Source organism: Cibotium barometz, chromosome 43 (assembly GCF_041138505.1).
Source record: "Cibotium barometz isolate CiBa-2024 chromosome 43, ASM4113850v1, whole genome shotgun sequence".
Classification (NCBI taxonomy): Eukaryota; Viridiplantae; Streptophyta; class Polypodiopsida; order Cyatheales; family Cibotiaceae; genus Cibotium; species Cibotium barometz.
The window spans coordinates 47,937,487-47,948,482 of NC_141088.1; the positions used below are offsets into that span (position 1 = coordinate 47,937,487).

At 39.9% G+C, this 10,996-nt stretch overlaps 1 protein-coding gene across 3 annotated transcripts; it reads right to left on the reverse strand.

Annotated features, from left to right (window-relative positions):
• Positions 1-8,536: 8,536 nt before the first annotated feature.
• LOC147613996 (uncharacterized) lies at positions 8,537-10,525 on the reverse strand. Of its 3 annotated transcripts, none has more exons than XM_086781279.1 (6): positions 10,025-10,525; positions 9,770-9,932; positions 9,565-9,664; positions 9,257-9,446; positions 9,025-9,082; positions 8,537-8,920 (listed from the first exon to the last, which is right to left on the reverse strand). In XM_086781279.1, exons 1-6 carry the CDS (start codon positions 10,434-10,436, stop codon positions 8,845-8,847), a joined length of 999 nt encoding a protein of 332 aa, XP_086637405.1. In that variant the 5' UTR covers positions 10,437-10,525; the 3' UTR covers positions 8,537-8,844. The 3 variants fall into 3 exon arrangements, with proteins under 3 accessions (XP_086637405.1, XP_086637406.1, XP_086637404.1); XM_086781280.1 differs by having other exon boundaries at positions 9,025-9,062; positions 9,770-9,941; XM_086781278.1 differs by having other exon boundaries at positions 9,770-9,941; positions 10,025-10,520.
• Positions 10,526-10,996: the final 471 nt, after the last annotated feature.

Consider the following 10,996-nt stretch of genomic DNA (forward strand, 5'->3'; position numbering starts at 1 on the left):
TCATAATATGAAAAGAGAACTTCCTACCATATTCTAGGATTAATCATCCTACATTAATTAAATGATTCTCATTATAATCATGGAAAATTTAATTTTTATGTTTATGCATAAATAGTTAATTAGAAAAAAGAGAAATTTCTAGTAATCCATTTTTATGTTAAAAGGGTAATCCCCATGACAATGGAAATCCATGTATTCCAATGAAGTAAGAGAAAAATTGTGATGCTAAAATAATGTATATTTTATTTAAAAATTAAAGAAGGATTTTAGTTAAATTTATCTTTTTGCATAGATAAATTTAAATGATGAAAGAGGAATTCCCACCATATTGGAATTCAAGTATTTAAATGAGGAAAGTGTAAGTTCTAGTGTAAAGGAATTAATGGAGATTTTTATTTAAATTTTAAGAGAAAATTTTATAAAATTTATCTTTTTGCATAGATAAGTTTAAATGATGAAAGAGGAATTCCCACTATATTGGAATTCAAATATTTAAATGAGAAAAGTGAAATTCTTAGTTTAATGGAATTAATGGATATTTTTATGTAATCTTAAGGAAGAATTTTAAATAGATTTAATTTATGGTAAAAGAGGAATTCCCATCATAATTAGATTGCACTCATTAAAATGAGAAAAAGAGGGATTTCAAGTTTATTCCAAAAAAAATTAGGTAAGATATTTAGTTAAAAAGAAAAAAATTTATGATAATTAAGAAAAGATGGATTTGAATTAAATTTTAGTGTCAAAAGATGAATTTCCACCATAATTCTACCTAATGAATTAAGGTTGAGAAATTATGTGATAGAAGGAATATCTTTGGATATTTTAATTGGTAAAATCACTAAATGGATATGTATCCAAAACTAAATGTTTATCTGAAGGGAATCCTTGTAGAACTAAACCAAATGAATTTGGTTAGACTACGAGAGGGACGAAGAGTAAACCTACTTGTCCATCTCTCGATCTGAATCAAGTAAAAACTTCGTGGGTGACCAATTCCAGTTCTAATCACAAAGAATAGATGGGTAGATTACCCTGATGAGAGATCAAGGATCCTCATTGAAATTAGGAATTATGGAAAAAGGATTTTTTTGGAACCAATCTCAAATTGGAATTTTACTTGCATTGGAACCTCTGTTTTTTTTAAATTCAAAGGACTGTTTTATGCCAGAATGTTGGAGGAAGCATTTGGCTTATGTTCTTCTAAGAGGAGGTTCATTGGAACAGCTGGGCGGGGAGTCGTCAAAGGGACGTCGCTCGTGGCAAAGCCTACCGAGGTCTTGACCAGCCTTGGTATGGTTAAAATGGTGTGCTTCTGGTAGGATGGGCGAGGACCGACGAAGCCGTCCCTGAGTGAAGTGCTAGGATACCTAAGGAGGATCCTAGAGGGTTCTGACCAGGCGATGCATGAGCTCGCGGTTGCTAGGACACCCATGCGTACGTCGAGAAAGATTTTGGATGGACTAAAAGGAAAGATTTTTGAGAACCAAATTTTGATACTGGATCTCGTTGGTTGGCCAGCTGGTCTTCAACGGAGAGTCCAGAGGATATTATTGTAATACAATGGACTCAAAATTTTAAAAAATGATGATAAAAAATATTATGATTTCTATTGAAGGATTGTTTTAAAGCCACTCGAATCTCTTATAAATGGTAATTTCATATTGGGTGTGTACGTGGTATGCCTACCTTAATTTTTGCATGAATCGCCGGCTAGGGACGTGGAAACTCTTTTCCTTGGTACCTGGGCAAAAACACAACCAAATCTTTTGATAATCTTGACCCCGACGTTTGCAAGGCTCTTCATAGAACTCATCCAGGACCCTTCAAAGGAGCAGGGGAGAACCTGGGCGAGGCTGTGGAGAAATGGGTGGAAGCTATGGAAGAATATTTTGATGTCACAGGCTACAATGAGCGAAGCAAAATGGCTCTTGCCACTGGCTAGGCTAAAAATAGTGGAAACAGCCAGGGTAGCATGGAGGAACCATTGTGACACCAGCCATTTGGACAGGAATACCCAGTCCTGGAACGACCTTAAAACCTATTTGAGGAAGAGATTTTGTCCCCCTGGGTTTTTGGAAACCAAAATGAACGAATTGTTAGAGCTAAAGCAGGGGAGCAAAACCATCGAGGAATATCACCAAGCCTTCACTCTTCTACTCAAATATTCACCACCTCTAGATGAAGAGCAACTCATGGCCAGGTTCATTTGGGGAATGAATGAACCCACACTGGTTAAGAATGCCAAGCCGCTGTCCATGGCAGAAGCTGTCAGAATGGCAAAGGACTTTGCCAAAGCCTTCATCGTCCCGTGAAAGTCCCGCCAAAGCCAGCTCCCTCATTCTTTAAAAGATTTCAAACACCGAGAAGTTCTTCCAACTTTCTGCCTCCAAAGAGACACCAAGGTCCTAACCAGAATGTGGAGACGGGAAGCTTCAAAAATGAAGGAAGACCTTTCCCCCGAAATACATTCTTAGGAACTCCGGCTCTCTCCAGAATGCAAAGGGAAGAGCTTCAAAGAAGCGAGAACAAATGCATTGGATGTCAGGGATTTGGGCACCAGCTCAAGGATTGCCCATCTCCTTCGGTGGGCCAAGGAAGCCAGGGTCCCAGAGTTCAGTCCACAATAATCAGGGTCCCAACGCCAAAATCAGGGTAACCCAAGAAGAGTGCTAGCTCAGCCTACAGCCTCCATGCAAAGTAGTCTCTCGGAACTACTCCCAGAATTGGAATAACCAAAGAGGGAGAGTTCCACCTCAGACTGCAGCAGCCAGAGCAGTCACCATAGCTGAGGAAGTAGAGGAAGAGAAAGGACAGATCTATGCAGCCATAGAGCATCAGGGGAATAACCGTCAATTCTCAGTCCTCCAGACTCTAGCAAAGTACTAGGGTAATCAATTCAAGCTTTCGATTGATTCAGGCAGTACTCATTCTTTAATTTTCCCAAGATGTCTGTGTAAATTAGTCTGAAAAAAATCTTTGTTTTAGTGCTTTCACAATTTTACATGAGAATTTATGTCTTAACAACCCAATCTCTTCTCAAGTTAACTACCCCATCTTTTCTCTATTCTCCAAAATATCTCATTTTTTTTAGTAATATCTCTTAATTTTTAACTAATAAACCTTATACTCAATCAACTCTTCATCTTATGTGAGCATTTACTCATTTTTGGGTATTTTCTTTTATTCATTGGATTTATCTCATCCCAACACTTCTGAAAGTCTAGACCCTTAGGCTAAGGTCCCTTAAATCATTTTTAATTGATTCCTAATGTACCTTGGAGAATTTATTTTGAACTTCTATTTTAGGGAAATATATTTTAGATATTAGGAGAATTTTTATATCCAAAAATATCTCAATATTTAATTACCTCTCTCTAGTAGAATTTTTCCTCTCTTTAGGCAAAAACAAGGAAAAACAATATTTTCTTGTATTATGAAATAGGAAACTTGAAAAACGCGAGATGTTCTCATCTCTTGCAAAGTGAGGGTAATCTTTTTCCATCTCTTCTTCTTTCTCCCAGGTGGTGTCTTCTAGAGGGAAGAACTTCCACTTGACTAAAAACTCTATGGGACTCTACACCTGAGAACCTTCTCCCGAACGTCAAGGATTTCTTCAGGTTAGAGTGCCATCTGGCCTTGAGTTGGAGAAATCAATTATTCATCACTCATCAAGCAAGTGACTCGGGGTGGGTACATATTTCTTAAGCAAACTGACGTGGAATACATTATGTACCTTGAGATGGGGAGGCAGAAGAAGTTTATAAGCTAGATCACCTACTTTCTTTATAACAGCATACAGTCCACGTATCTGGGAGAGAGCTTCTTGTACTTCCCTAAAGATAAAGAACTTCTTTTTGGTCGTACTCGAATGAAGACCATATCTGATTCTTCAAACTCTCTCTCTCATCTCTTTTTATCTGCATACTACTTTTGCCTATCGTGGGCTGCCTTAATATCTTTACGGATTGATTTGCATTTGCTGGTCCATGTCATCAAGCATTTGTCTGGACATCTCAACTCTGATCAATGGGTCAGACCAAGTCAATGGTGTAAGGAAATCTTGTCCATACATAGCTTTGAAAGGGTTCATCCCAATGCTTTGATGATAAGAAGCATTGTAAGCAAATTCAACCAGATGCAAATGGCTTAACCACTTCTTGGGTTCCTTGCCACAGCATGACCGAAAGATATCTTCTATTACCTGATTCACTCTTTCAATCTGGCCATCTGTTTTGGGGTGATAAGCTGTACAGAGATCCAAGAAAGTTCCTACTGCTTCAAAGAATGCAGTCCATAATTTCGATGTGAACTTGGGATCTCTGTCACTTACTATCCTCATGGGTAATCCATGCAATCTGAAGATCTCTTTAAGGAAAACTTTGGCAATATCTACTGCAGTGTATGTTTCTTTCACTAGAATTAGATGGGCAACTTTGGTTAGTCTGTCAACTACCACAAAAATGGAGTTGTAACCTGTTTGCACTGAAGGTAATCTAGTGACAAAGTCCATACTGATATATTCCCACTTCATTTGTGGAATGTCTAGAGGCTGCAGTTTCCCTGACATCTTGACTCTCTCTGCCTTGATTCTCTGACACATTAAGCATTTCCGCACATGATCAAGTACGTCCTTTTTTAGTCCAGGCCAGAAGAAGCTTTTCTTCACAGACATATAGGTTTTTATAAACCCTGGATGTCCAGCTATCAGGTTATCATGGGCTTCTCTCAGAATCTTTCCCTTTATTCTCTCATCATTGGGAATGCATAGCCGATTATTATAATACATACATCCTTCATCCAATTTGTATCCAAGACCTCGACTCATTTCCTAAGGAGTCTTGCTTTCCTACATCAGAAGGGTAGCAATAGGGGCAAACAATTTGTTCTACATGATTCTCTCCCTTGCTTCACTGATCAATGGATTTAACACCACTGTAATTGCAAGCAAGGAGGCTTTTCTACTGAGTGCATCTGCCACCACATTTTCTTTCCTTGGCCGATACTTGATTTCAAAATCGAATTCCTGCAGGGTATGCATACATCTCCTTTGACGCATGTTGAGATCCCTTTGGGTGAAGATCCACTTTAAACTTTGATGTTCCACTTCAGACTTTGATGTTCTATCATCAAGGTGAACCTCTGTCCCAAAAGATAATGTCTCCCCAACTTCAGAGCATAAACTACTGAGAGTAACTCCAAGTCCCTCTGTCCCAAAAGATAATGTCTCCCCAACTTCAGAGCATAAACTACTGAGATCAACTTCAAACTTTGATGTTCTGTCATCAAGGTGAACCTCTGTCCCAAAAGATAATGTCTCCCCAACTTCAGAGCATAAACTACTGAGAGTAACTCCAAGTCATGGACGGCATAATTTCTCTCATGTGTTCTGAGCTTTTTAGATTCATAGGCCACTGCATGACCTTCCTGCATAAGAGCACCGCCTAAGGCAAACCCACTGGCATTAGTAACTACCTCAAAGTGTTTGGTAAAATCCGGCAATTTAAGGACAAGGTTGGTTACTAAGGCTATCTTTAGCTTATCAGAGGCACTCTGACACCACATAGTAGACCACTGAAATAGGGTACTCTTCTTCAAAAGGTTAGTTAAAGGGGATGCTATCTGAGCATACCTAGGTATAAAGATCCTATACCATTCGGTTAATCCTAGGAATCCTCTGACTTCCTTTAACGTCTAGGGTTCCGGCCAATCTACGACTGCTTGGATCTTTGTGGGGTCAGGAGAAATCCCATCTTTAGACACTATGAATCCCAAGTATTCCACTTGGTCAACAAAGAAAGAACACTTGCTCTTTTTTGCAAAGAGTTGGTGCTTCCTTAGGATTTCCAGGACCTTGCGCACATGATCTTCATGATCTGCAGCATTCTCTTGAGTATACCAAGATAACATCAAAGAAGACAAGAACAAAATCATCCAAGTATTCTCTGAGAATATCCTCCATAAGATGATTAAACGTCGCCGTGGCATTAGTCAATCCAAACAATGACATGACCGTGAACTGATAATGCCCATGTAGCGAGTATTGAATGCTGTCTTCGGGATGTCCTGTTCCTTGATTTTGATCTGGTAGTACCCGGATTTGAGATCTATCTTTGTGAACATTTGGATCCCACTTAACCGATCTAGAAGTTCATCAATCCTCGGGATATGATACTTATTTTTAATTGCTATAATTGATTCAATCCTCTGTAGTCAATACAGAGCCTTAACGTTCCATCTTTCTTCTTTTGAAAGAGAACGGGCACACCCCAAGGTGAGACACTAGGTCTGACGAATCCCTATTCTAACAGTTATCTTAACTGCTCCTTAAGTTCTATGACTTAAGGGACTGGCATTTTGTATGCACCCTGGGCTACTGGCTGAGCTCCGGGGGTTTACTCAATCTCATGATCTACTTCGCGACTCAGAGGCATCTCAGTCAGCTCTTCAGGGAACACATCTGCATACTCACTTAACCACTCTCGTTCTTTAGTCTTGCATTTTATGTCTACTGAATTCATCTTAACGACATAAATAGCTTGCCTCTTTCTGAGCCCTTTTAATAATTTAGAATCCTTGACTAATTGTAGCATTGGGGATCTAGAAATTTCAGTTCCTTGAACTTTATTCCCATGAAGGTCAAGGAAAGAGATGGTTCCATTGTGACAATGAATATCAGCCTGATTCTTATGGAGCCAATCCATTCCAAGGATTCCATCATAGATTCCAAAGGATAGGACTCTGAACTGGCACTCTGTTACGTTCCCATCTAGACTAAACTGAATAAGGTCTGTCTCAAGGTGTGTGAAAAGAATCTTTCCACTGGCCAATTCCACTTGCATAGGTTTCCTTGATTTTTGATCTAGGACTAACTTACGCAGACATCTTGGAGAAATAAAAGCCCTGACATCCGAAGCACCTATTCTCACTTTGAAGCTCTTCCCTCTGCATTCTTGAAAGAGTCGGAGTTCCTGAGAAAGAGCTTCAAGAAAAAGGTCTTCCTTCATTCTTGAAACTTCCAGACTCTAGATTCTGGTTGGGACCTTGGTATCTCTTTGGAGGCAGAAGGTTGGAAAAACTTTTCGGTGTCTGGAATCTCTTGAAGAATGAGGGAGTTGGCTTTGGCGGGACTTTAACGATGAAGGCTTTCCTTCGCCATTCTTACAGCTTCAGCCATTGAAACTGGCTTGGCATTCTTGACCAGGATGTCTAAAGATGCGTTCATTCCCTAAATGAACTTGGCCATAAGTTGCTCTTCATCTAGTGGTGGTGAGTACTTGAGGATAAGAGCAAATGCCTGATGATATTCCTCAATAGTTTTGCTCCCCTGGTTTAGCTCTAAGAATTCATTTATGTAACCTTTCAATTTGTGTTGAAAAAGGATGGCATCATTAAAACTGAGTCATGATGTATCATCTCCTGTTCATCCAGGCCACATAGTGACATAATATATGAGCCATCTTCCTTTCACAACACTGTGAGTTAGTTTTTTTTTAAAAAAATCTTTTCCCATGACTCAAGATATTACTACATCTCTCTCTCTCTCTTTCTCTCTCTCCACACACACACACACACACACATACACACACACACACACAACAAAGCGAAACCCTCCTATAGAGAAACTATTCTCTTGTAAATTATTAATTTTTTGTCAGATTGGCTATACCTATACATATGTACAATTGTAACTCATAATAATACAATTAATCCATTACTTGAAAAAAATATTGTGGCATTAACATCATGTCTGCACTAGCTAAACATATAAATAGAGAGTTTCTAAGATAGAGGACTCAATATAATTGAGAGAGTTTTTAGAATAAAGGGGCCAACAAAATTGATAGAGTTTCTAGAATAAATGGCAATCAAATGCTAACAACACCACCTCTAGTAATGCTAAGGGCTACTGGACACCTACTTGGTCTTGCACTATATGAACTTTGAAGGTTAAGGGCAGATCCACTTTAAAGGTTAAGGGCGGGTCCGATTGTTGGAGAGCCCATAAGAGAAACTAAAGGCCCTAATATGAATTGGTAGAGAATACCATTAAACTCTAGAGGTGCAATAATGCACACACAATGTTTAGAAAAGGCTCACCAAAGTGCCCTTTTCATACAACACAACATAGGAAAAGAAACTTTTGAATGTAGGGGACCAAATATTTTCTTCTTCTTTGGCAACATAAGAGCAATTAAGGTCTTGCTTCCATCTACGTCATGGCCGCATCCATGACCAACATGTGTGAGCGTGTGAATTTTGAACCCACTATAACAAAGATTTTCCCAAGGATGATTTTTTATGTTTAGTGCGTATTATTAAACCTTTTTTTTTTTGGAGTGGATACATTCTAGGGCCAAGATGCCCGGTCCACCAAAAAAATAAAGGGGGGAAAAAAGAGAGGGTAAATACATGATGATCACCTAGTTTCAAAGTTGGGTGAAGCCTAATCATGTTGTGCAAGAAAACGTGTGAAATTACTTTAAAGGAATCACTTGTCCACACAAACTTCTTCTTGTTGAATAATGATGCAAGTTTTTGGAACTCACGACTCCGAGTCACCAGACAAGCTGCATGCGCACTTCTTTTATCTCGCGTGATAAAATGCAGTTTGAATTTTGAGTATTTCAATAAGTCATCATAGATGTTTTCAATCTGGATTCTAAACAGCTTTTATGTTTTGGATATTAAGCTAAGAGCACTGACCATAATACCATACAAATTTTATACGTAAGAGTACGATTAGCGCATTGTTTTTGGCAAACCAGAAGAGGCATTCAATCCGCTTAACATGAGATTAATTAACGATGAGACGCCTCGATATTCAGGGCGCAGGGGACAATCTTAAGCATATATTTTCTGGTTCTCGAATTTGTGGGCTGCTGGACTGGGGCTAGCAGCTCCGGCCTTTGCTCTGACCCTACAGAAGAACATTTGTACATAACAACCATACATTATCGACTGGATTTACCAAGGAACTATATTTTATTTTGCACGTCAATCATAATTTCGGCGGTTCTTAACCTGTCTCTTCGTTTTCCCAGAAACCGAGCAAGCGATGCCTGTCGAGCGTATGGAAGTTCTGTCCCCACCAGACACACAAAAAAAAGGGGGAGATTACAGTTTACAAACAATTAAGCACCTGCCCAGAAAAGAGAGAAAGCGGATCGACCAACTGCTGTTACGATGCATGATTCATCTACAGCGATATATATTTGCAGAATATAATTATAAGAGCTAGTGCTAGTTATAGTACCTATATGCGATCGCTTGATTAGAAGTTGTTGCTTCGGATCATCAGCTTTATTGATGATATTTGGCGAGCACTTTCTGTTGTTGATGCCTCTGTTTTCCGCGCTCCGAGCCACTACTTCCAAATTAAGCGGCGGAGGCATTCTTACGTTACTTCCTGCACTGCCCGCTGCAAGAAGCATGACAGCTTGTGCCTACCAAAGATAACCAATTAATTAAACTCGACACTAGTAATTAAAGGCTAAATTGTACCAACCGGCGGCCAGCGAGAAACTTCTCAACTGGGCGCAGTTTAGATAAGAGATTGCTAACCTTGTCAACTGGAACATCGTCGTAAACATTCACCATGCCGGAATAGAAGATTGTGAGCTGCCCTAATTTATCAATGGGAGTACTGGTGGGACGCAGATCCCTGGACGTGGTAATAAATTGATTAAATATCAACGCGGCTACAGGCTTACAGCCAAAACACAAGAAAACCTCCCAGTAGGACTAGACGATTAATGGTGGTTACAACCTCACGGTAGCCTCGGACAGTGTTATCTCTTGATGTGGCAGGGCTTCCTTTGCTCCCCAACATGGCGGTAAAAGAGAGGGTCGAGTAGTAGTTATGAGGGAGCCGTCAATATGTTCAATTTGGTGGGAGAATCGAAAGCCGCCCCCCTCCTCTTCACGCACTACTACTCCACCTTCGTTTTTTTCCGTTAAACGAAATGAGATATCGAAAGTAAATAGTTGGTATTATTGAGAAGAAGAAAAATAGACAAATTACCTCTCGCAAGCTGCAAGTCCACGGTCAGGTGGACATAAGAAGGTTGGTGGTGGTGGTGGTGGTTGTTGTGGACGTGATCGACGGAGGGCGGCGCAGCTGGAGTTGGAGCTGTGCCAGCTGCAGCGCCAGTGATCTGTTCGAAGATGCGTTTCAAGGAGAGGGAGGCGCTCTCGCGGGCCTTGAGGGAGAGACCCAGCAGGTCGAACGTTCCGTCCGACATAATTATGAAGGATTGATGTGTGTGTGTGTGTGTGTGTGTGTGTGTGTGTGTGTAGTTGTGCGAGGATGTAAGGCCGATGGCAACTTGTTTAAGAACGGAGTAGAGGGGGAGGGTCCTCGCGTGATAACTCGAAAGATTTTGCAAAGAAAGAAAAAAGAAGGGGTAATAAGGGTTCAGAGGAAAGATGGGCATCGGCAACAATGATGCATTTGACGAAACCACGTTGGAACTTGGGAAATAGCGTGCGCAAATCGCCGCAGCTCGGTCCTCCACAGGAAGGCGGACAATATACATTCATTATGCTGTCTCATTCTTCAGACTCTCAGGTCTCGACTCTCGCGAGACTGCTTTTTGACGGTCGTCGTGCCCTTTGGCTTGGCAAAATTCGTAACACCCGTCAAAAAATTACAATAGAATTATTAAAAACGATTGAATTTATTCTTGTTTTTACAAAAATTCCACAAAATTTATAGGTTTTTAGTTAATAAAACTGATTAATACTGGGATTTTGAATAGGGAAAACTGATTGTAATTCAACTTGTTTTTTTTTTCTTACAAGTTTTTAATTAATAAAACCGATTCATAATGGGATTTTGAATAGGGAAAACTGATTGCTTGTCTTTTTTCAAAAAATGTTTTTCTCTAGCAAATGACATCCAACCCCCACTATAGATGAGGACTCAGGAGAGACTTCACCAAGGATATGGAACCCCCTCTTCAAGTTTCCCAAGTGGACACCACCCCCTTGGCAC